General features: G+C 55.0%; 10 protein-coding genes across 10 annotated transcripts; 3 read left to right on the top strand and 7 right to left on the bottom strand.

The window, feature by feature from the left end:
* Positions 1-23: 23 nt before the first annotated feature.
* On the bottom strand, positions 24-3,895 carry PUNSTDRAFT_61920 (composite domain of metallo-dependent hydrolase; the record flags this gene model as incomplete). The annotated part of the gene is made up of 20 exons (XM_007380793.1): positions 24-218; positions 271-394; positions 461-681; positions 730-1,002; positions 1,052-1,144; positions 1,208-1,528; positions 1,580-1,724; positions 1,784-1,860; positions 1,912-1,973; positions 2,028-2,079; positions 2,140-2,258; positions 2,314-2,370; positions 2,427-2,457; positions 2,509-2,537; positions 2,590-2,750; positions 2,818-2,881; positions 2,939-3,061; positions 3,116-3,288; positions 3,343-3,372; positions 3,426-3,895. 20 exons carry the CDS (start codon positions 3,893-3,895, stop codon positions 24-26), a joined length of 2,820 nt encoding a protein of 939 aa, XP_007380855.1.
* A 144-nt stretch (positions 3,896-4,039) lies between these two features.
* Positions 4,040-5,541, top strand: PUNSTDRAFT_98429 (DNA repair protein rad10). The gene is made up of 6 exons (XM_007380792.1): positions 4,040-4,140; positions 4,200-4,303; positions 4,369-4,468; positions 4,526-4,602; positions 4,660-4,831; positions 4,914-5,541. Exons 1-6 carry the CDS (start codon positions 4,048-4,050, stop codon positions 5,457-5,459), a joined length of 1,092 nt encoding a protein of 363 aa, XP_007380854.1. The 5' UTR covers positions 4,040-4,047; the 3' UTR covers positions 5,460-5,541.
* Positions 5,542-5,739: 198 nt separating this feature from the next.
* Positions 5,740-9,672, bottom strand: PUNSTDRAFT_50380 (uncharacterized protein). The gene is made up of 8 exons (XM_007380791.1): positions 8,122-9,672; positions 7,291-8,063; positions 7,132-7,233; positions 6,807-7,065; positions 6,588-6,750; positions 6,372-6,533; positions 6,030-6,318; positions 5,740-5,977 (listed from the first exon to the last, which is right to left on the bottom strand). Exons 1-8 carry the CDS (start codon positions 9,600-9,602, stop codon positions 5,802-5,804), a joined length of 3,405 nt encoding a protein of 1,134 aa, XP_007380853.1. The 5' UTR covers positions 9,603-9,672; the 3' UTR covers positions 5,740-5,801.
* A 280-nt stretch (positions 9,673-9,952) lies between these two features.
* Positions 9,953-10,330, top strand: PUNSTDRAFT_62836 (ribosomal protein S5 domain 2-like protein; the record flags this gene model as incomplete). Its single annotated transcript, XM_007380790.1, has 1 exon — positions 9,953-10,330. A coding segment is annotated over one exon (378 nt), but the record flags the coding sequence as incomplete, so codon positions are not given.
* A 16-nt stretch (positions 10,331-10,346) lies between these two features.
* On the bottom strand, positions 10,347-11,297 carry PUNSTDRAFT_98425 (ATP synthase subunit 5). Its single transcript, XM_007380789.1, has 3 exons — positions 10,752-11,297; positions 10,598-10,700; positions 10,347-10,541 (listed from the first exon to the last, which is right to left on the bottom strand). The coding sequence occupies exons 1-3, from the start codon at positions 11,271-11,273 to the stop codon at positions 10,531-10,533; spliced, it is 636 nt and encodes a 211-aa protein (XP_007380851.1). The 5' UTR covers positions 11,274-11,297; the 3' UTR covers positions 10,347-10,530.
* A 728-nt stretch (positions 11,298-12,025) lies between these two features.
* Positions 12,026-14,696, top strand: PUNSTDRAFT_50378 (TRP-domain-containing protein). Its single transcript, XM_007380788.1, has 5 exons — positions 12,026-12,168; positions 12,238-12,367; positions 12,422-12,537; positions 12,590-13,558; positions 13,610-14,696. The coding sequence occupies exons 2-5, from the start codon at positions 12,283-12,285 to the stop codon at positions 14,513-14,515; spliced, it is 2,076 nt and encodes a 691-aa protein (XP_007380850.1). The 5' UTR covers positions 12,026-12,168; positions 12,238-12,282; the 3' UTR covers positions 14,516-14,696.
* Positions 14,697-14,771: 75 nt separating this feature from the next.
* PUNSTDRAFT_50377 (uncharacterized protein) lies at positions 14,772-17,776 on the bottom strand. The gene is made up of 13 exons (XM_007380787.1): positions 17,387-17,776; positions 17,213-17,326; positions 17,073-17,151; positions 16,862-17,018; positions 16,631-16,805; positions 16,348-16,569; positions 16,226-16,289; positions 16,049-16,167; positions 15,850-15,990; positions 15,737-15,800; positions 15,265-15,663; positions 15,076-15,210; positions 14,772-15,023 (listed from the first exon to the last, which is right to left on the bottom strand). The coding sequence occupies exons 1-12, from the start codon at positions 17,710-17,712 to the stop codon at positions 15,187-15,189; spliced, it is 1,884 nt and encodes a 627-aa protein (XP_007380849.1). The 5' UTR covers positions 17,713-17,776; the 3' UTR covers positions 14,772-15,023; positions 15,076-15,186.
* A 422-nt stretch (positions 17,777-18,198) lies between these two features.
* Positions 18,199-19,140, bottom strand: PUNSTDRAFT_62589 (WD40 repeat-like protein; the record flags this gene model as incomplete). The annotated part of the gene is made up of 1 exon (XM_007380786.1): positions 18,199-19,140. The coding sequence occupies one exon, from the start codon at positions 19,138-19,140 to the stop codon at positions 18,199-18,201; it is 942 nt and encodes a 313-aa protein (XP_007380848.1).
* Positions 19,141-19,317: 177 nt separating this feature from the next.
* Positions 19,318-20,442, bottom strand: PUNSTDRAFT_62220 (uncharacterized protein; the record flags this gene model as incomplete). The annotated part of the gene is made up of 5 exons (XM_007381573.1): positions 19,318-19,575; positions 19,625-19,843; positions 19,893-19,961; positions 20,016-20,183; positions 20,239-20,442. Coding segments are annotated over 5 exons (918 nt in total), but the record flags the coding sequence as incomplete, so codon positions are not given.
* Positions 20,443-20,783: 341 nt separating this feature from the next.
* PUNSTDRAFT_63216 (Yip1-domain-containing protein) lies at positions 20,784-21,560 on the bottom strand (the record flags this gene model as incomplete). Its single annotated transcript, XM_007380785.1, has 4 exons — positions 20,784-20,964; positions 21,023-21,204; positions 21,260-21,405; positions 21,464-21,560. 4 exons carry the CDS (start codon positions 21,558-21,560, stop codon positions 20,784-20,786), a joined length of 606 nt encoding a protein of 201 aa, XP_007380847.1.
* Between the last annotated feature and the right edge of the window lie 163 nt (positions 21,561-21,723).

The raw sequence follows: 21,723 nt of genomic DNA, 5'->3' as shown, positions 1-21,723 counted from the left end.
CCCTACGACGACCACTATATACCTCACACGAAATATACCGCATTCTGCTGAGCTGATGCCACAGCGACAACCTGACTGTCCATGTCGAGCAGATCACCACCTCGAGTAATAACGAACTCTCCCAAGGTCGCCTTCAGACCCAACAATTTTTCGATATTGGTCGTTGCCAATGCCAATGCTTCGGACCTCGATAAATCGGTGGTAGATTCTAATGCAGCCTGAAAAGCGATTTGTAAAGCAAGATAGATGAGTGAAGAGCAATGAGCTTACCCATGCGAGGTTAAGGCGAGTGTTCCGGGCCTCCCACGATTCAGTGACACCGAGGGCAACGGTCACATTGTGCTCCAACAACAGGGACAGGCTCGAGTGCTTGGTCAAAGGTGGTCCCGGAAGTCTGAGTACCGAATCGTGTGTGAGCATCGCACCAAGTACATGGGCATAAACTCATGGCGAAACTCACATCCTCCTCGACTCCCATGTACCAGGGAACGGTCGCACTGGGTTCAACAAAACACCGATGTCTGCCTCCCCGATGTCTTTGGCCAGAAGGTGGACTTCCAGAGCGCCAGAAAACGTGAATTTTAGCCTCTTTCCTGTATTGCCTTCGACCTCTCGCTTGAGTAAAATAAGCGACGTCATGATATCCGCATTTTGAACGTCGATGACGAGGGTGCGATCGCCCTGGAACATGCTCAGCGGATTCAGCTCACGCAGGTCTTTGGTACTCACCTGCACTATCTCGCTGAATAACTTCGCAAGACTTGCATCGGCTTCACCATGCAGCAACCTTCGAAGCGTCGCGATCTGGGTACTGATGCTCGGTCCTGAGTTGCGGTGGCCAATCGCGATATGAAGAGCAGCCTCTTCTTGGATTATCGCTCCTGCCTCCAGCCCATGCGCCGCTCGCGTTGAAAGGACGGTACTCAGTCCTCTCAAGAATCCGTTGCTCTTAGGGGCCGTCACAGCCGCCGTCACCCCTGAACGGTAAGCCAACAAGGCATCCTGAGAACAGTTCAATGACGCTACCTATCTTGTAGGCACTATAACGTACTCTGGTAGCAAACTGTAGGCCATCCACAGCTCTGATAACTGCGTAGTCTCCGCCGACGATCTTTGGAACCGGTCCGCTCAAAGGGTCATGGACCTTAATTGGGGTGATCATTGTCTTTGATTAGTTTACATTCAATGCGCAGAAAGAACCACGCACATTGCCATCCTGAGTCGACGGCTCTCCTCGGATTTCCTCGAGGCCTAATTGGGAACCCACAGATATCAGCCCTGGCGCAAGGGAACCTCCTTCCAGATCTACAATTGTCGCAGTCTGGCTCGTGAAATGGTTGCAATCGTTTTCAGAACTATAGCAAACTAATTTCCCGTCTTCCAAAACCGCAACACCCGTCTGACCGTCAGCGGAATTCATGAGCTGAGAGACACGGGCATTGTCCTGGCCGTAGAGTGTCTTGACATTACGGAAAATCACTCTTCCGGATGTAACATTGTTGACATCCAGAGGAGGGAGACCGTCATACTATATGTGGCATGTTCAAAGCGCATTCGTGTTGTGATATTGGCCACTGACCTCCAAGGTTCGGTTGGCTTCCTTGTCGAAATTCGGCGTCTTGGGAACATTCTGGAAAGCAGGTGGCTTCGTGTGTCCGTGAGCATTCTTGATTTGAGGGATTCCATCAACCCAAACTTGACGAGGAGTTGCGCCTAGCGCCAGACTGTCACGATATGTTCAGCTCACGTCAGTCGCGAAGGGAGTTAAGAGCGCAGATCTCACGGATGCGAGTCCCATACAACGACGTCTGCATCGTGACCTGCCTTGAGGAACCCGACCCGATGATCATACCCCATTATCTGAGTAGCACGTGAGATATTTCGGGAACAAAGCCCAGGAATCAAACGTACCCTAGCTGGCGTCGCGGTTACAGACGCGATGGCCAGGTTGGCCGGTAAGCCATAATAATGTGCTAGTGAGCGTTTGAGTACCTCCTGGAAGCTCGTCGTCAAAGTGTAGCATATACCTTGTTGAGCTTCGAAAAGTAGATGCCGAGAGTTCAATACCGGATGGTCCGACTGCAGCGGCACGGAAGTCAGTTATCGCAACTACTAATGTTGCGAAATGAGAGCCCCGACCTTCATCACGACGTCCAAACCCGCTTCGGCCAAGACCTTCGGGGCGAACTCGCTCCCGCGATATGACTCCCTTTTGTATCGCGCATTCGTGGCGAACATGGCAATGGCGGGAGGGTGTCCTGCATATAGGAACGACTGTCAGCGTCGACCAAATACAAGGAGCACTGGCCTCACCGTAAGCCTCCTTGAGACGATCCGGTACAAGGTAAGTCTCATGAGCATGGTGGAAGGCTACACGCAGGATCAATTTTGTTGTCCAGTCACCGAAACGAAGTATGCAAACCCACCGGCAATCGAGAATTTGAACTCTTGCGTGAGCTACAGAGAAGTGAGTATAGAACAGCGGTGCGTTTGATGAAGATCTCGTACACGGATCATATCGTCGAGATCGACCGTCTCTGAAACCGGCATGAGTATCGCTGTTGCGATGATTGCAATCGACATACTCACCGTAACAATGGTTCTGCACCTTGACCTTGTTCCTCAGGACATCCACCAGGGCTTCCCACTGCAGATCTTCAGGAAATTCGCCCAAACCATTCCATTCTCCGGCGAATGCCTTTTCACAATACGCGTCTTGTTTTTCTTTGATCTGACGAGCATGGTTGTAACTGTTACGAGGGATACGACGTGCGTTACGAGCGTGTAGTTAGGATCTTAGATGTGTCGAACACGCACGCCTGACGCAAACCCCAGAGATTGTCCATCCGCGTCTGATCGTGGACTCGACGGATGTTCTCGCCTGCCAAATCAAACCGTCTTTCAGCCTAGGCAAGAGGACTCTCGGGTATTAACGGACCGCATGCGTGCTTCATCTGCCTCCATCCAGTGCCGTTTGTGAGACCAAGAGGGAGCTCGAGCAGCATAGATGTCGGCGTCCTCTGAGCAGTCGGGCGTAACTTGATGGGGAATGCTTGACCGCCTATCCAGGATATCAGCAACAAGCCACACCGGTCAATAACTGGGCAAAACCTACCAATGCTGTTCGCAGATCCAGGCAAGACTAACGCAGTTGTCACACCACCGGACAAGGAGAGTAAGTACGCGTCATCATGAGTGTTTAGACCATCGAGAGATCGCAACCAGGGCAAGATGGGAGCTTTGCGCGAGTTCGTGTCACCCGCTCCCGACAATGAAGGCGCGGAACCCCTGATGTTCGCTCATGAGAGACTCGTCAGGCATATACAAAGATGGAATGCGTACACGCCGAGATGGGAATGCAAATCGACAATGCTGGTAAGGCGTGAGCTCTGGTCTAATCAGGAATTGCGCAGGAGCCAACGTACCCCGGAGTGACCCAGGCGCCATTGGCTTCATACACGTCGACGTTCTTCAGTGTATCGAAGGCGATCTTCTTGCCAATCCCCTTGATTATGCCATTCTCCAGGAGCAGATCGCCGAGAACAATCTCATTCCCGCCATTGTGTCCCGTCCAGATCGTAGCGTTCCTGATGAGCACCGGCTTTGTGCCAGGCACGAACCTGTCCGAGACCGTGCGGTACTCGAATCCCTCTGGAGGCCCCGGCTTGACAGCGAGGGCTTTGCATTTGGCCAAGTTCTCTTGCGCATGCACAGGAACGCGTACGGAAGGAGTTGAATCGAAGTTGAGTGAAGAGCCAAAGATGTTGGCACCGGCGACAAGAAGTACGACAGTCAAGACAAGTTGAGGCAAGCCGCCAAGACGCAACGCCCGACGCTTCTTCTCGTATGCTCGCTCCGCTGCGACAGCATTCGTAACGGGGAGCTTGAGATCCATCCTTGAGACGGGCGGGCTTGACGAACCAAGCCCTGTGAGCGTATGGATCTCAGGTATTTATGACGGAGGCACGAGATATCATGCCGACGGCATGGATTCCCTTGCTGCATGCTACCACGCGCTCGATATAACGCGCAGCCATTCGCGTCCACATGTCTTCATCAACATCCTCCAAACCTCCAAACCCTCCCGTTGTCATTCCAAGCGCAGGTTCTGGCAAGAACATCATCGTGAACCCCGCACAAGTTCGTATTATCTCCTCTTCACTGGGTCCTCTTCAACTGATTGTCTGCAAACCGTGCAGCGCCTGAATCCCGTACTCGAACACATTCGCAATGTGGGCAAGGAATTCGGTGATATACTCTCAGATTACCAAGTCGGCCGAACAACCGGAGTCCTGTTCCTCAGGTGCGTTTCCTTCTTTCCCTCGACATTATGGCGAAGGCGGGGTCAACGTGGTTTTCGATGCGTAGTCTGAAATACCATCGTTTGCATCCTGAATACATCCATCAACGCATCGAGCGGCTGGGTCATTCATACAGCCTTAGGATACTACTTCTGATGTGCGACGTTGTACGTACTTTCGGACCAAGTTCAGTGTTAAGGACTTCATTGAATGTGTCAGTCAAGAGCGAACATCAAGAACCCATCCGTGAGCTCACGAAGGTCTGTTTGATCAATAACATCACAATCATCGTTGCATGGAGGTTGGTCCATCACTCGCTGTTTGCATCAGGCACTGACTCCAAGATTGGAAACTCTAGTCCTGAAGAGGCAGGCATGTACCTGTCAACGTTCAAGCAGTTCGAGCATCGTCCTCCCGATATGATCAAAGAACGCGTTGACAAGGATTACTTTTCCGTCCTTCGTAACTCGCTTACGAGCATCAGCAAAGTCAACAAGACCGACGTCGAAACCCTGAGGACATCATTCGGCGTACGTTTACCGACACGGACTTCAGACTATCAGCTCCCCGCCCCCTTCTTCTAACGTTGGCTTTCTTTTATGACTATTATAGAGCTTTGCCCGAATTGCGTGTGCGTCATCGGATCAGCTGCAGAAACTTCCTGGGTTTGGCCAAGTCAAGGTTCGGCGGATCAAGGATGCGTTCGAGAAACCGTTCCGGCACCACGTCACCGACTCTGTGCCCACCACGAATACCTTGCGAAGCGTTGCACAATCTGAATTTCGAGCTGACGACGCTGCAGCTCAGACTCAAATTGACGAGGCTTATGTAAGGCCGTCAACGTCGACAGCCTCCACCTCGGCACCTCGCCCACCACGCCCACGTTCCCCGGATTGGGACATGGAGTTTGACTCGTTGCCAATAGATGACCTGGAAGCTCTATCTGACCAGCCCGGCCCGCGTCCTTCGCGTCCGGAGGACTCAGTGCGTGACACTGCAGCTCGGAGAAAACGATCACCCTCGCCGATCTGGGACCTCGAACTTGATCTGAATCCATCGGACGAAGAAGGGCCGCCGCCGAAGAAACGACCAAAGGGACCAGACGCCGATGCAGAGACCTCGTTTGGTTCCAATACCATCCTTACCAATGATTCGTGAGGTGAACTAAGCAGGCGCCGTGCACGGCGAAATTGTAGTCTTATTCAAATCCGTAGACTGCGAATCGGATTCGCATGACTGGATAAGGCGTCAGAATGAATGAAACATTCCGCTCACAAGGCGTGGTTAGGATTTATCCTGAGGATTTCGTATGTGGCATTTGTCGTACTCACGCTCATTCCTGCCGCGCAGTGCATCACCACATCCTATCTGCCTTTCATGATGCATGTGCAATGCAGGCCCATCAAAGGAATTGACGAGACTGAGATTACGGAGCAGTATGATATTCCCATCTATTATGCCGTTTCAATAAGTTATCTGCGTCAGAAGCACGGCGATCATTCATGTGTCGGCTTGAGGCCCGGCGGCTGTACTCAAGAAATCTTTCAAGGTCTTCCCTTTGCGCGAGCCAGGACCGGACTGCAACGCCCAATCTCTCTGGAAGTACACGCGCATTGCCAACCGTTGAAGCGCTGATTTAACCCGAGATCGATCGAGGTGCGCGGCCCTAGTATCCGCTGAAGAACCGCATATTAGAGTGTGTTCTGTGGATGAATGCGCACTACGTACCTATCTTGGAATGCACCTTCATCAACGCGTCTCTGACGGATTGTAGAGGAGTAGGGATCGATGTGTTGTTGGCGCCGCCAGAAGGCGCAGACTCCCCATGAGCAATTATCTGCCTTTCTTGATCCATGTATTCCTCAAGTCCGGTCAAAGCAACAGATAGAATATTGACGAAGCAGTTGAGAGTCTCGTAATTGGTCTGCTGGTCCAGCTTGAAAACACTGTCCGTGCCAAACGACGGGATGAGTAACTCGACCAAAGGCATCAGTTCTGGCAGACGAGCCTCCATCGGCTGCAATTCCATATTAGCGTTGTTTGAGCCTGCAACGAGCCGCATTAACTAACCTCAGGCAGAGAACCAAGCAGGAAAGCATGCGCCGTCCACCTTGCGATTCTGCCGCCACCGGCAGTCGTAATCGGCAAGACGGAGAGCAATTCGACTTTGCGCCTAGGAGACAGTTTGAATTTGTTGGCGAGCTGCGTAAGCATCCTTGCGGCGTGGATAATCTACAGGGCGTCGCTTGAAAACCACAACGATGACGATGCACCACGGACACTCACCAGCAGTGATCGCGCTTCTGGCTGTAAAGGCAAGCACGCGCAGACTTGCTCGATACAGTCAGTTAGTTGAAGGCGAAGGTGAGCTGTCGAGTGGCAATCTAATGCAATTGATGCGAGCATGGATACCATGTTGGGAACGTCCCCTGCTTCGATGCATCCATTTCTGTGTGCGGCATAATATTAGCGTCTAAGCGTGAGCTGGCCGTCAGTATCGCTTACTTTGCATATATTGAGACAATGGACGTCAGCCGACGTAAAGCCTCCGTCCGGGTGGTCACGTCTTTCACTTGTGCACCGATCTCATGACACGGAGCACACTCCCAACCCATCTCTTCCATTACAGATTTTTTCAAGCCCAGATGTACCGCCAATGTAAGCAGATCCTGGGACCTGAAACACAGCTGATCCCGAACAGTAGCAAGAGCTTTCAAGTTGTCGAAAGCGAGATCACTGAGAGGGTGCCGAGGGGAATATAAGGCTAGAGTACGACACCAATCAATAACAGATACCAACATAGCCAAGTAGTAGCGTATGTGAAGCTTACCGAGCCTGAGCAGCCATTGGAAGACGCATCTAGCGGGACCCGGGCCATCCACAGCAGAAACGACAAGCCCCGATCTGAGGAGAGCTTCTACCTTCGCTGTCTCTATCAACCATACAACTCAAATCAGTATCTGAAACAGCGGTTGTGCCGATGCCATACCTCCATCTACTGTAGCCTGCGAAAGCGATCGGAGAAGCGGTGACGTGCAATCATCGCAGCCGGACAGACGAGGAAGTCCGTGCTGGGTAGAATTAGGGTCTACGAGGAATTCATCTTGCCAAATGGACGTCAATGCGTCGTCTGAATCGTTGGGTTCTTGCTGCTGCCGCAAGGTCTCTTGCTGATCTTCCGAGAGCATTTTCTGGATGATATCGACCTTACGTGACCCCGACGCATGTTGCTCATCTTCGCCCTCGTCCTCGTCTCGCACATGATTGCGCTCCGCGCCGCGCGTCTTCGCTGGGGGCGACACGTCATCATCGTCCCACTGCATCGTGGACCACTTCTTCGCCGCTTCTAGTGCTGCGTTGTGATCGCTCGGTCCCCCCTCTCCCTCTTGACCTTCACTTCCCTCACCGTCGTCCGCAAAGATGGCGGCTCGGAGACGGGCATCCTGCCCTTTGCCCTTGGAATCGGCGGCCTTCTTCTCCCTGATCAGCGCATCCAGCGGATTGGAAACACGCGGTTTCGCTCGTGTCTTAGCGAGCGCATCGCGGGCGGGTACAGGAGGCTGAGGGAGTGCGTCTCTGGACAACCGGATAGAGGCACGAGTGCGACGCGCAGGAACTTCCGCCGTGACTTCGTCCTGAACCGGCGAAGAATGGACAGAGGTTGGGTCGGTGGAAGGAGTGCCATTCGCAGAACGATTACGGAGATTGTAGCGCGGCGCGGTGCTGGCGGAAGTAGAAGTAACCTCCTCCTTCGGCGGCAACCTGTGTAGATCGCAGGTCACTTCTTGCGCATCTTCGATTGGACGACGAAGAGGCTCACATGCGTTTATTTCGGAGCTCAGCGAACAGGTCGACTTCCACAGAAGCTTCGCTGCCTGCCGGTGATGCGAAGGAACTCGCTAGCGGACTTCCACTCGAGTCACTGAGCGCGAACGTCTTGATCGCATTCGCTTTGATCCCCGCGATGATATCCGCCGCTTTCGTGACGTCGTCCATCTGTACCGGAGTTGCAGGCATCGGGATTGGAGCAGAGGACTCCGAGACGGGCGTTGTCGCACGCGCGAAGTCGTCTATGGCGTCAAAAGAGACGCCTGGTGACGCAGGCCTGGCCAGATAAGCGCCGACCTCAGCTGACGAGGCGCCAACTGATGAATTGTCGAAGGGGAGGAAGGGTGGATCCATGGCCGTGTCCATATCCGCGTCCACATCTACGGCCGGCTCAGGCCAAGGAAGGACGACGTCCGAGGGTTCCGGCTGAGAGGACTCCAGTCTCCACTGCTCGACGCTTTGCTTCACCTCCTCCGGATCTTTGAGTAGGAATCGCGGAAATACAAGCTCTTGCTCATCAGATTGACTGCTCGGGACGCGCAGCTCATCGCGATCCGGGACCGGAGGGCGCAGATGACACGACGATGGAGCAGGCGGCGGATTGAGGCGACGCTTTTTGCTGGAGGACGTCCGACTTGAGTTCATCGACACGTTTTCCTTCGGCGTCGACGCGATCGGGGGCGTGTTGATTCCGATTCGAGGGATTGAGCCACGAGAGACCGTCGATCGAATGCGCACGATCTCCTTTGGCTTGTCCTCCCTCTCCGAATCGCTCTCGCTCTCGAAGATCTTCTTGCGCTTGATCGGGGAAAGTGGCTTCAGTACGCCACGACGGGGCGTCGCTAGTATATTCGAAGTGGAGGGAGTGCGCAGGCATGACGCTGTGGCCGGTTTGGACCGAGATGGGGTAAGGGAGAGTTCGCGGATCCGCTCGCTCCGCCTGGGCGAGGGGGAACTGGTTCGCGTGAACTCTGCGAATGCAAAGCGCCGCGGGGTACCAGGCGATTTGAATGGCGATGAACTCATGGAGGTAAGCGACGATGATGGCCATATATTTGAGCGCGGCTTGTCCTCGTCCTTGACCTCGACAGGTCGTGTTGGATTGTGACTCGAGCTGCTGCTGATAGTGACGTGTGACTGCGTTCCACTGCTGATGGAGATGTGGGATCGCGTCCCAGAGGAAACAGAGATAATTTCCTGGTCTGGCTTCGGGCCGTCGGTGTTGGTCTGGTTCTTCTTCCTCGGAGATCGTCTTCGCGTTTTTGTCGGCGTTGACGGAATTGGATCAGCTTTTGCCTTGCCCTTCGACGCGGAAGATCGCAAAAACGAAGACGAAGGCGCGCCACTGCCCCGCGCAGAGAGACTGTCACCTCGTACAGGGGATGAAGACGGCGCGACGCTGCTCCTTGTGAAGAAATCGGTGATGCTTTTGTTCGCCTTCTTGTCCGTTTTCTTGAGAGATTTGCTGGACATATCGTCCACGATGTTGGGCGGGTATCAGCCGTCGTTGTCGTCGTCTGTAGAAGTCGATGATCGAGCGCTCAGACAGGGGCGCGCCGTCGCGCCGAAGAGATTCGTGAAGGTGCGTCAACCCGGGCACGTGCTTTCAACCCACCGCGTCGTCTCGGCCGCGGCGCGTTGTCGGTGGCAGCGCGAAGCTCATGCATCTTATTCTCAAACGTAGCCCATGCAGGCTGATCAATGCATCTTCGAAACACTACTCTTCCCGCTTTAATTCGGCCGCTGAAGGTCCCGGCGCAGGTTAGTGTGCTCATGCATTCAGAGCTGGTTACTTTCTCCCCTATTCAACCACTCCCTTAGCTTGGAACAAACCCATATTTGCCTCAGATGTTGTGACAGAACGGAAATCAGCTTTCCTCGCGCATGCGGCCCAAGTGGACTCCTCAGCAGATATCCAAGCGCTGGTTGATCACCTGCGCACCAGCACCACCAGTCGCCGTCTCAAGAAAGCGACGCATTGCATGTGGGCATGGCGGACGGATACCGACGCCGGCCAGAACGATGGCGGAGAGAGCGGGGCTGGAGAGCGACTTGCCCGATTGCTGGAGTTGAGCAACTGTCGGAATGCCGCTGTCGTCGTCTGGAGATGGTACGGTGGAGTGCCATTGGGCTCCGCGCGCTGGAAGTGCATCAGCGGGACAGCCAAGGAGGCGCTCAGAAGAGGGGGCTTCATGAGATAGTTACAAGTCTTGCGGGAGATAGTGCTTCCTCGTTTGACTCCAGCATTCGGTCGATCATTCTGAATTGATATAGCAGCCCAGAGTCTTCGCCATACGAAAGCGTACCGGAAAGCAGAGTTGCTCATGGCAGTGAATGACGTATACATATGAGGAACGGACAGAGCCATCTCGCAGCTTCTGATGTCTATGCAAGCGAAAACCTAGACCGACTCTATAATAATAAAGAAGTCAGAGGATAATACCGATGCCTTATGCGCGGACACGCACGCTGCAGCAACGAGTTGAGCTTGGTCACACGCGAAGAGACACTGAGGTCAATCGTCTTGTCGCCAAAGTCGACGACAATGCCACCGAGAACAGAGGGATTAACCTGGCATGGCGTTTGAGAATGTACAAACTGCTACAGGATCGTGTAACGGACCTTATTCTCGATTTTGAGGCTCTTCGCCTGCTGAGCCGTCTGCGACTGCTTCAGGGCCGACTCGAGCTTCGTGAGCGCGTCCTTGGGCAGCGGCGACGCAGAGGTGACCACCACCGTCAGCTCGCCCTTGTACTTCGCCACGAGCTCATTGAACCCGTCAATCACGCCCTGCGTCTCTCCCAACCGTCCGTTCTCCGCCAACACGCCAAAGAGGTTCTTCGTCAACTCGCTCACGGGCTCCTTCTTTGCGCCAGACCCCTCCGCCTTGGCGAACAGCACCTGGAGACCCTTCGTCCTGTCGACGCTGGAGAGCGTCGGGTTGGTGACAAAGACCTCGAGCTCGGGAGTGGTCTTGATGGCATTGGAGATGGCGGAGAGCTCGGACTGGACCTTGTTGAGCGTCTGCGGGGACTTGCCCAGGGCGGCCGAGTACACGGCGTTGGAGTATTTGAGCGCGATGCTCGAAGCGAAGCGCCGTCCCGGGCCTGCTGCGACGGCGGAGCGAGCGGCTGAAAGAATCATCGTCGGTGACGAGCTGGTATTGGGGAGGTTCAGGTGAACGGGAATTTGTTGCGTTAGAGCGTCGTCGGCAGGACCCGGACGTGTGGGCAAATAGGCGCCCACTTGAAGGCGCCGTGAACTCTACTCGCAGACCAAGCGCCCGCTGCTGCGCTGGCATCCGCTTCGCACCACAATCAATCGTCTACGCGGCCCGGTGAACGACCGTAGCCCTTTCGGAACGATGCACCCGACTTTTTTTACATGTTTCCATTTCATCCGTGTGCCATTGTTCTTGAATCTATCTAAAGGTACAGTCTATGCCGCGCGGCGCGTCGGAACGCAGCGAAACGGAAACACCCATCGCTGTGCATTTCATCCGCCCAGCATCAAGGCAAGATCAAGATGAGAACGCCGTTGCTTCCGCCGCAGTTTAGTATGCCCGGGCACTGAAGGCAGGCGTGTGCCTGCGTGTGCGTGCTTATCAGTCCGCGTGTGATCTGCGTGCGCGTGCAATCTCATCCTCAGGTGAGGCCTGCGGGTGGCCTCGTGGCGGGGGTCCAGATGTTTGCACCGAGGCGCTGTTGGAGCTAAGAATGGTGGAAACAGTTGGAACACGGGTCGGGCAGTGGACCGGTGGTGCGCGATGATGCAGGAGATGGCCTGAGGCGGGCAGTGGATGCTGACGAGGGCTGACGTGACTAACGCCGAAGTGGCTTTATCCGCAGGCCGAGCCGATGGCCGTAACTTATCCCCCATAAATTCTTGGTCCTGCCCTTCACCACGCGCTCTCCTTCCACCGACGTCTTACATAGCCTTGCCTGCATTGCAGAACAGCGCGCGGGACACACGACCAACGGAACGACAGAGAACAACCCTCGGGACGGCGCGGTTACGTAAAACGGGAACAATAGCGACGGTACGCGCCTCGTACAGAACAATGCCTGTCGCACGCCTGTGCTCACTCCATTATTTATGGCCCCAACAGCATCCCCCTGCCGTCCGTTCTCTTCTTACTTTCACGCCCTCCAAGATGTTTTCTGTCGCCCGGCTGCGACGTTTTCTCCCGTTTCTCCTGCTCAGTGCCCCGGCCGTCGCCGCACGCGAAGAATCTTTATGTGCGTGATCGCCCGTTTTGGCCACAAGCTCAGGCGCTCACCAACTTTACGCAGTCACGTCTTCTGTAACATACTGCGAGCCTCCAGAGTCGCTCCTTGTTCAAAGATTCGACGTTGCATATTTTGCGAGCAACAACAGCATCAGTTTCAACATCTCCGCAGCTAGCGTGGTCAGTCGTCCTCTGCATGCGATGCCGTCTCCGGCTCTGACGGAAGACATAGGTTTCAAACCTCAATGTCTCTGCCAACTTGTTCGTCAACGTCTATGGGATGCACCCAGTCAATGTCACGATCGATTTGTGCTCCATTCTGGACGGACTCCTTTGCCCACTACCAACGTACAACTTCACTGGAGCCACCTCTATACCTCTTCCGTCGTCGGTTGACGTCGCGTCGAACCTGCCCGGGATCGCATACAAGATTCCCGACCTCGAAGCCTTCGTGCAGCTCACGCTCTTAGAAACGACGACACAAGATGTCGTCGCCTGTGTGCAAGCGACATTGTCGAATGGCTGGTCGACCCACCAGACTGCGGTGGAGTGGGCTACGGGCGCCCTCGCTATTCTCGCCCTGATCCCCTCCATCTTCCAATCGTTGCTCCCGGAGGCTCTTCTCCCCTTCCGCCTCGTGGAACTTATGTTCCTCTTCCAATCCATCGCCGCCACTGCCCTACTTTCCTTGAACTACCCACTGGTCTACCGTTCGTATGCCACGAATTTCGCGTGGGCGATGGGACTCTATCCCTCGCATTCTATTCAGAAGGCGATCAATAACCTTCGCAGCGCTACTGGCGGCCATGTAACGAACGGTGACACCGGGGATTCCGTTGGGTTTGTCAACCGCAAACTCAGCCCGTTCAACGTCGGCCAGGATAACTTCGTTCTTTCCTCCGGCATAGGCACTATCAGCCAGTTTGGCAAGCGAGCCGTAGCCACCGTCACGGCCGGCTCGTCCAATGTTCTCCAAGCCGGCATTCCAGTTTACGTGAACGCGCGCCGTATCGCCACAGCCAACGCGTTCGATAGCATCTTCATCACGGCGCTGATCGCCATAGTTATCACGCTGGCTTGCTTTGGCTTTGGATACCTCATCCTGCGGTTACTCGCTCGCTCAAGTAGGCAAGGGTCAAACGCCGCCGCAGAAGTTGAGGATAGATACCCATCCATCATCAAATCCTGGTCTCTTCGAGTGGTGAGTACGGCGATTTGTGTGTGGAACCACATCTCACTCGGCATCTCGCAGGCATTGATATCATTCTTACCCGTCACCATCTTTGCCTTCTACCAATGGACCCTCAGTGACTCATGGTTGTCCATTCTCCTTTCCGTCTTCCTTATCGCATGGGTCTTCGCCGGTGTCTTCTGGGCAGCATTCGCCACCCTTCGCCTGGCTAGGTCTGAGGGTCCCCTCGCTCTTCACTCCCACACCGAACACCTCCGCTCATACGGCCCGCTTTACGCCATCTATCGCGCGGAGCGGTGGTTCTTCTCCTTCCCTCTGCTATTCGCCGCCCTGGCGAAGTCGGCCGTCATCGCTTTCGGGCACGGACACGGCCAAACGCAGTTGATCTTCCTGATCGCCATCGAGTTGCTGGTGCTCGTCAGCACGATCGCAGCCAAACCACAGAAGACGCGGCGGAGCGACGTGTTCGCTACATTCTTCGCCGTGGTGCGCTTCGTGTGCGCTGGACTCATGATCGCCTTCATCGAGTCTATCGCCGTGGACGCCATTCCGCGTGTCGCCATCGGGATCGTCATCGCCGTCATATTCTCGGTGGCGGTCGTCGTCATGTTCTTCAACATCGTATGGAACATGATCGACGTGGTGTTCCGGAGACGGCGAGCGAGCAGCGAGCAGTCCACACCCGTGGGATCTATCCTCGAGAAGCAGAGCAACAGATCGCTGCCCCCGGCATCTCTCGCAGGATTGGAGGATGGCTTGGGTTCGTTACGCAATGCGCGGATGGAAGATGACCTCGACACATTGCCGAACACTCCCACTACCGCCACGCACTCCCAGCGACACAGCGCCGCACAGGAGATGACATACGCCCGCGGCTCATACGCGCCTCAAAGAGAGCGTTGGTCGCATGCGCACACGTCATCGTCTGGGTCGGCTTCCAGCCAATTACCTCTATCTCGCGCATGATCGATCCCCGCCACTGCCCCCATTATCACTCCTCGGCGATCCGGTTGTACCATATATTGGGATTCCCAACATAGTGCATAGAGGAAGTCTCATGGTCATATCATCACCAACATTCCTTCTCCCGTAGATTATGCTATGTACCCGTGCTCCCGTAATACCCGCCACAGCATAGCTGTTCCCATCTCCATAGAATTTGCTGCATGCATGTACTTCTACCAATTGGCTGATATAAATGGTGTTTATACACAGTCCACGAGTGCTCATACAGAAGAAATGAACGTTGATATAGATGCATTTGACCTGATGAAACATCAAGGTTAAGGGGCTATGATATATCCGCAGGCAGTAAAATAGATCTCCATTTGGCAACGTAGCCGCACCTCCTTCACTTCACCCTTCTTGTTACAAACAATCAAGTAAAGCTCTGCGAAGCTCCTGCATACCTAGAAAGGGATTCGGTAACCGAGATGAACAGCGCCTCAGGAGCCGCCTCCGCCTCCGCACCCTCCTAGTACGTTTATATATTGAGCAACGTGTAAAGCTTCGCAAAAAGCACTCACCGCCACCACCGCATCCTCCACCTCCTCCACAACCTCCGCCCCCGCCGCATCCACCTCCTCCTCCGCATCCACCTCCTCCAGCACATCCTCCTACACCACAGGCCCCTGCCCCTACTGCGCAGGCCCCCGCCCCCTAATTTACTATGCATCAGCATCGGTTCGACTAATCGTAGGCACAGCGTTACGCACCCAAGTAGCCGAATTGACGACCCCAGCATACCCCGCGCACGGCGCATAGCCGTACCAAAGCGGCACCGGCACCAAGAACGCAGGTTCATGCTGCCACGCGCGAGCTTTCTCGTCCGCCGCTCCCTTCTCGCGCTGCTGGCGTTTCTCGAGCTTCAGTCTGCGCTTCGTGCGCGCGGCCTCGCTCGAGACCCTGTGTGTGAAGGAGTATACCGCGTTGTGGTCGCTCGGGTGCGTGCTCGCGAGCGCCTCCGGATGCGACGGAGGGACGAGAGGCGAGTCCGAGTGGACCTCTGTCGACGAACCCGAGAGGACGTGCTTGGTCAACCGAGACATCTTCTGGCCTATGGTGTCACCGGGGACAGGACATCCGCAGTGCATATATGGAATACCGAAACGCGACTAGGTGGGGGCGGGGGGCAAAGCTTGAGAAGCCAGGCTCGCACAATACACAGTGTCTGAATGTGGTGCTAACCTTCCAGGCCCGACAAGTGAGATCGAAGGAGTTTGCGAGCCTGTTCTCCTCCACCTTGTCATCGCTACAGGCAGAGTGAGCATGAATATCAGAATGGAGCCACTTTCACGCACTGGTCAATATGTCGGCCCACAAAAGTCATGCAATTGACGTGGTACTTGTCCGCTTTGAGCTGATGTGTATGCCAGGCCAGGTCAATATCCAACGTCGGAACGAAGAAACCCGCAGGCGAGTGAGCCATCAGATCGAGGAATCTATCATCGATGCATGAGGGCTCTCCATCCGAACGTGCAAACGTATCGGTGGACCTACGCATGATACCGCGCTATGCAATGCTTGAGCACGACTTCGTCATCGGCGCTTCTGAAGTAGTCCGGATTCGTCCACCCCAGAGCATGCATCTTGTCCACGAACGATCCTTGCCGCAGAACCTAGAGCGAATGATAATCAACAGTCCGCGGGCCAATGAGACGCCGACGACACGCATACCGCGCCAACTAGCTCGACCGAGAACGGACGGTCGTCAACGTACGCCGACGCAATCCTGCCCAACCTGTCCAATGCGTGGTTCAGTGTTCATTGTGACTGGCTGATTGTGAGTGGAGTAGTACAATTTGATCATGCCAGGCATCTTGGAGCCCGCGAACGCCCGCACACGAATCATCTTGAAGTCATGAGATTTCGCAACCGCGTCCAGGGCCGCCTTACGCTCCTCTGGCGTCTTCTTGCCCATGTCCTGCAAGTGCCTGTACACGGGATTGAGGAGGAGCCGGATTTTGACATTGTGAGCCCGTGCTGTATCCTTGGACTCCGTACTTGTGCGCAACGATCCACTAGAACGACGTTTAGCTCGAGCTCATGTCCAAGCAACACGTGTCGCGGATATGTACGCACGCCATGTAAATCTCGTAACCTAGTTGCTTGGCATCTTGTAGGTCAATCGCGAGGTTGTTCATGAACTTCTGAACCGCCAACGTTTCCTTCGTTATTTCGAAGTTGCAGTCTTTCGACCGACATGCAACCTTGAAGTTCTGTTGTGCATATCCTGTTCCGTCCGCATCGATATAGGCTGAGGTACGCAGCCTTTCGTCAGCATGACCAATGTCTGCCGAAGCTGAAACTCACGTATCACTACCACAGTGCCACACTTGGGACACTGGACCTCCCTGTCAACGAGGGCGGAGCAGGCGTCAAGAGGATCGAAGGGGGTGCCTGTACGCTTCAGCCAGAAATCCGCCCGCTCAGGCGATGGGCGATAAGTGAACGGATCGCCTATTCTGGCCTGTACGCATGAACCATCAGAAGTAACTTGTATAATGTAGACGTATAAACGTACCAGTGCTGGCAGGAAACGATCACGAAGCTTCTTGAGCGGGGCCATGATCGGCAGCCTCGTGCAATCTTCGGCGTACCAGCTGCCGGGAAGAGCACTGTCAGTAGGCTGTAAGACTGTTGCGGATGGTCTGGTGGGCTCACGCCGGGTTTAGGAGGTAGGCGTGCCAGACCATCCAGACGTCAAGCGGCGGCACTTCTTGCTCTACCCACGAGTCCAGAGGCGTTGCCTTCACGTCGTATAGCCAGCGCTGGAATCTGTCAGGGTCATATGCAGTTTAGCAAGAGGTGTATGATGCAATGGTTTGATATCGGAACCTCTCGACTGCCAGGGACACAAACCAACCCCATCGTTGTTCAGGTTCGGCCAAGGCGCGGACAGGCTGAGGCAGACGCTCGTCGACTCCAGAGCTCACTGCATTCTTCAGCACATAGAAGGCGCCAAGCAAATCCAAGTGCACTTTCAGCTCCGGAACGTCCACGAGAGGGTTATCGAGTTTCTTCGAACCGATGGTGAAAGCGGTTGGGAAGTGATAGCTCGGCGGAGCATCCGATGGGCGTGTTGCCGCGTCGCTCGAGTCCGAGGCGCTGGATGCGTTTGCCAGGGAAGCGTCGGTGGTATACGCCGGTGGTGCCGCTGCCATCTCTTCTCGATAGGCAAGCTTAGACGTGAAAGCGTTGATATACCGGTCTCACATGGTGACCTACTTATATGGCCTGTGAAATAAGCTTCGGCGACGAAGGCTATGCGATAGCGCTGTACCGGGCATATATACGGATCAACGCCCGCAGCTTCGTAGTCGGCATTGCATTGCATGACCGACGAGGTGTGGGGATGGCGCGTAGCCAGCCAGAGCCATGCTGAGCCAGCTGCGGACTTGTCCAACGTCGTGACCCAGCGCCGCCGAACAGGTCGGATGGCTGTTGAGACAACCGCAGATGTTCTCTTCAGGCACCACCGAGTAGTTGCGACACTTTCGTGCGCCCTATCTCTTTGGTTCGGATACACTCAGGCGTTGATCAGTACTATGGTCGCCCTCATGCTGGGTGGTCACAAGTTGGATCTGACCCGACGTGAGTGTATCCCACCACCACCCTCCATCATCACACTCGGATAAGCAGTGTCGGAGTCAATCAAGCTGTATATTCCAGAGGATAACTAGGTTATCGTACCCGCCCGAGACGATGTGACACCCATCCGGCGAAATCGCGACGCACGAAACATTCTTCAGGTGTCCCCGCAAAGGGCTCTGCACAGGTTGCCCCGTCTCCGCGTCCCATATCCGGATAGTCCCGTCGTCCGAGCAGGACACGATGCGCCTGCCGTCCGGCGAGAACGCGACGCCATTGACGTCCGCCGTGTGCCCCTGCAACGGGCCCAGCAGCAACCACCCCGTATCAGCATCCCACACCCGAAGGGTATCGTCGTACGCTCCCGAGACGATACGCTTCCCGTCCGGCGAGTACGCGACAGCCCTGACCGCCGATCCGTGACCTTCGCATGGGTCACCCACGGGCTGACCTGTCTGTGCATCCCAAATCCGGGCGGTACCATCGCGCGATCCGGAAACGATCCGCTCGCCGTCGGGTGAGAATGCGAGGGAGTAGACGGCGCCGGCGTGCGCTCGCAGAGGCGTCCCTACGGCCGTGCCGGTTTGCATATTCCGAAGACGGATTGTGCCCTCGCCCGTTCCGAGAGCGACGCACCAGCTATCGGGAGCGAATGTAACGGACAGGACACCGGGGAATGCGAGAGACAGAACGCCCGTGTCCTCCCGCAGAGTCATCCCGACTTGCATGCCTGTCGCCACGTTCCAGAGTCTGACCGTCCCATCCTTCGAGCCTGAGCAGAGATGCGTCCCGTCAACGGAGAACGCTATAGAGTTAACGTCATTTGCATGTCCCCGAAATGGCCGGTTTACAGGCTCCCCAGTGTCCACTTCCCAGACGCGGATTGTACCGTCTCCCGAGCCCGAAGCGATACGCGAACCATCAGGTGAAAATGCAACGGACCACACAATCCCTGTATGGCCCCGCAACTGCTTCGTTTGCACCCCTGCGGGTTCGTGCATGGAAATCACCGAGGCGCCTAGACTGGGCGCAGATTGCATCGGTGCCACTTCTTCAGCGTTCGAAGGTGCTGCTACGTGTGGAATATAGCGGATAGGCGGTATGTGTACTGTGGCGCGCGCGTGTAGCGTGCCATCAACTAGGGCGCTGGGGCTGGATTCAAGTCCTGCGCGCTATGGTCAGTTCATCACACCAAGTGATGATATCATGTACAGACCATGCAGAGCATCAGGGAAAAGCCGTTGTAGAATACCCAGCATAGAAGGTCGTTGAGCTGGATCAGAAGCCCAGCATGTCTCGATCAATTCCCAAAGATCGTCATCTAGGCCTAGGTCTCGAGCACTGGTGGGACGGGATGGTCGCACGCCATCCTTAACCTTCAAGACCACGACGTAGTCGATTCGAACATCATGAAAAGGAATCCGCCCGTCAAATATCTGTATTAAGGGTCAGAACAAGCTGACGGGAAAGTTGACACCTCCATACCTCCCACAATGCCATTCCGTATCCATAAACGTCTGTCTTGGTTGTTAGAGTAACGGATTCCACTGTATGGTCCAATAGTTCCGGCGCCATATAACGCAGGCTGCCGCGATTTGCAGAAGTCTCCGTGAACGAGGCAAGAGTCTCTGTCCCGATGACGGTAGTAGCTAAACCAAAATCACCCAAACGAGCGCGTTGTTGTCCATCCACAAGAATGTTTCGCTTCGCATAGGGTGAACACTCGGACGGTCCTGTACATTGGCTCACTCACTGCCTTGACATCGCCATGTATTATGCCGTTCGTGTGCATGTAATGTAGCCCCCGAGTGATGTCGAGGACCTTCAGATTGGAATGTGAGACGAAAATTGTCGGCAGGTTGCACGGCAGACGAACCAGATGCCTCCGATCCGCAAGAGGAAACTGCTTGAGAAAGGACACCACGTCTCCGTACTCCATCCACTCTGCCACAATACATAAGTGAAACCGAGGAGACACGCCGAGGAACGGCACGATGTTCGCATGCGAGAGACGCTTCCAAAATACTGCTTCCCTGCAGAACACCTGTACGACGATGAGATTGTGGAGAGGCCGGTAGCAAGCACTAAACTGGACTCACCTTCTTCACTTTCTCGCGATCTCCGGCATGTAGACGTATGACCTTGAGCGCAACGGAAACACCTTCATGTGTCCCCCGCCAAACATCAGCGAAGCCGCCTACGGAATACGCCTCGTCTTCATCTCTTTTCACGAGTCCCGGCAGTTCGTATGACGTTGGTAACAGTCCACTTTCGCCGCACAACTGGCTGAGGGCGCGCAGGAGCGGCCGGAATGTTGGGTCATGGCGAGGAAGCAAGTCCAAGTGCTAAACGCGCCCATAATCAATGAGGGCGCGGTGTAGAAGATGAAGTGCTAACATTGTCTAAAGCATCTATCCGTGTTTGCGTACTCGGAACTGGGTACCCAGGGCGAAAAACCGAGTCCATCCTTGTAATCGACTCGCGCTCAGCAGCGGGCCCGGGAACATGAGGGATCGTGGCAAGAGCGAAGTTGAAGACATGGCGATGCGACATAGCAGAGTGTGACTCAGTGATCTAACTCTATTCCGAATTACAGGACCGCATTCGATTGATGGAACACGGATGCAAAAGTCCTCATATCCTATCATTTCTTACCACCAACGTGGAATACGCTCAGTAGCGCGAAACAACCGTAGAGCAGCCCAACGGGGTATGCCACCAGCAGCCTCTGGTCGGACATGCGTAGCACGGCGACGAATATCCCAGATGCCGCATACGTGCACCAAGCAATCGAGATTATTGATAGTATGGAACCCAGCAGTCCACTGCAGAAGGTGGTCATCAGACGCACTGAGTACAGAACGGGCAAGAACAAACACGTACTCGAGTGTTACCATAACGCTCACAGCGCCCACGCCGACCATGGGCAGTAGACAGTAACCAAGCACCGAGACGACGCGGTATGCGTCTATTCCGGTCTCGGACATGAGATTTAATAGCATATAGACGGACATGGAGCCCAGAAGCCCAACACCGTAGATATATCCGAATTGCGGCTTTCCGGACTGTTCACGAGAACGTAAGTTGCAGCGTACGCCTAGGAGGAATAGTGATACTCACTAGAAGTAGAAACATTCCAAAGCAGAGAATGAAAAGTAAGGGTCCCGCCAAATCCGCGTCGTCCATTATATGCTCGTCTACGCGTCCGAACGGATTGAGCACGGTCATGGACTTGGCTCGTATATGCGTAAAGTTGATGCCGAGTTCTTCGGTTATGCTGCATCGGTTCAGCAGTTCCAGAAACGCGCACACGAGAGCGCTCACCCTCTAGTAACGGCGGCTCTCCTTCGAACCCGCCGGTCCCGAACGCGGTCCACCACGGGCCGACCGGTTGGATGTTGCCTCCGTACTGCGGCGCCATGCTACCACCAACGGCGCCCTGAGCCATGTTTCCCTCCAGCGAGGAGCGTGCAGCAGGGTAGAATGCATTGGGATCAGCCACACCCGCCGCGCTAGGACCTGGAGAGTAGAACTGGAGCGGTACGCCTTGCGAAGGTCCGGGTTGCGGGTAGTAGGAGTTTTGT

Source organism: Punctularia strigosozonata (genome assembly GCF_000264995.1).
Source record: "Punctularia strigosozonata HHB-11173 SS5 unplaced genomic scaffold PUNSTscaffold_3, whole genome shotgun sequence".
Taxonomy (NCBI): Eukaryota; Fungi; Basidiomycota; class Agaricomycetes; order Corticiales; family Punctulariaceae; genus Punctularia; species Punctularia strigosozonata.
Note: the sequence above shows the minus strand (reverse complement) of the source record. Positions and strands in the feature narration are given on the sequence as shown.

What these genes read in the sequence shown, in the direction of transcription:
- PUNSTDRAFT_98429 (XM_007380792.1), top strand. Translation starts at nt 4,048, where the DNA reads ATGTCTTCATCAACATCCTCCAAACCTCCAAACCCTCCCGTTGTCATT. An exon ending in ACCGGAGTCCTGTTCCTCAG is followed by an intron (nt 4,304 to 4,368) that starts GTGCGTTTCCTT and finishes TTCGATGCGTAG; the next exon opens with TCTGAAATACCATCGTTTGC. An exon ending in ACAATCATCGTTGCATGGAG is followed by an intron (nt 4,603 to 4,659) that starts GTTGGTCCATCA and finishes TGGAAACTCTAG; the next exon opens with TCCTGAAGAGGCAGGCATGT.
- PUNSTDRAFT_50380 (XM_007380791.1), bottom strand. Translation starts at nt 9,602, where the DNA reads ATGTCCAGCAAATCTCTCAAGAAAACGGACAAGAAGGCGAACAAAAGC. An exon ending in CAGAAGCGCGATCACTGCTG is followed by an intron (nt 6,534 to 6,587) that starts GTGAGTGTCCGT and finishes GACGCCCTGTAG; the next exon opens with ATTATCCACGCCGCAAGGAT. An exon ending in GAAGGTGCATTCCAAGATAG is followed by an intron (nt 5,978 to 6,029) that starts GTACGTAGTGCG and finishes GCGGTTCTTCAG; the next exon opens with CGGATACTAGGGCCGCGCAC.
- PUNSTDRAFT_98425 (XM_007380789.1), bottom strand. Translation starts at nt 11,273, where the DNA reads ATGATTCTTTCAGCCGCTCGCTCCGCCGTCGCAGCAGGCCCGGGACGG. An exon ending in GCCTCAAAATCGAGAATAAG is followed by an intron (nt 10,701 to 10,751) that starts GTCCGTTACACG and finishes ACGCCATGCCAG; the next exon opens with GTTAATCCCTCTGTTCTCGG.
- PUNSTDRAFT_50378 (XM_007380788.1), top strand. Translation starts at nt 12,283, where the DNA reads ATGTTTTCTGTCGCCCGGCTGCGACGTTTTCTCCCGTTTCTCCTGCTC. An exon ending in CGCACGCGAAGAATCTTTAT is followed by an intron (nt 12,368 to 12,421) that starts GTGCGTGATCGC and finishes AACTTTACGCAG; the next exon opens with TCACGTCTTCTGTAACATAC. An exon ending in ACATCTCCGCAGCTAGCGTG is followed by an intron (nt 12,538 to 12,589) that starts GTCAGTCGTCCT and finishes CGGAAGACATAG; the next exon opens with GTTTCAAACCTCAATGTCTC.
- PUNSTDRAFT_50377 (XM_007380787.1), bottom strand. Translation starts at nt 17,712, where the DNA reads ATGGCAGCGGCACCACCGGCGTATACCACCGACGCTTCCCTGGCAAAC. An exon ending in ATGCCTGGCATGATCAAATT is followed by an intron (nt 16,290 to 16,347) that starts GTACTACTCCAC and finishes CGCATTGGACAG; the next exon opens with GTTGGGCAGGATTGCGTCGG. An exon ending in TGCATAGCGCGGTATCATGC is followed by an intron (nt 15,991 to 16,048) that starts GTAGGTCCACCG and finishes CATCGATGATAG; the next exon opens with ATTCCTCGATCTGATGGCTC.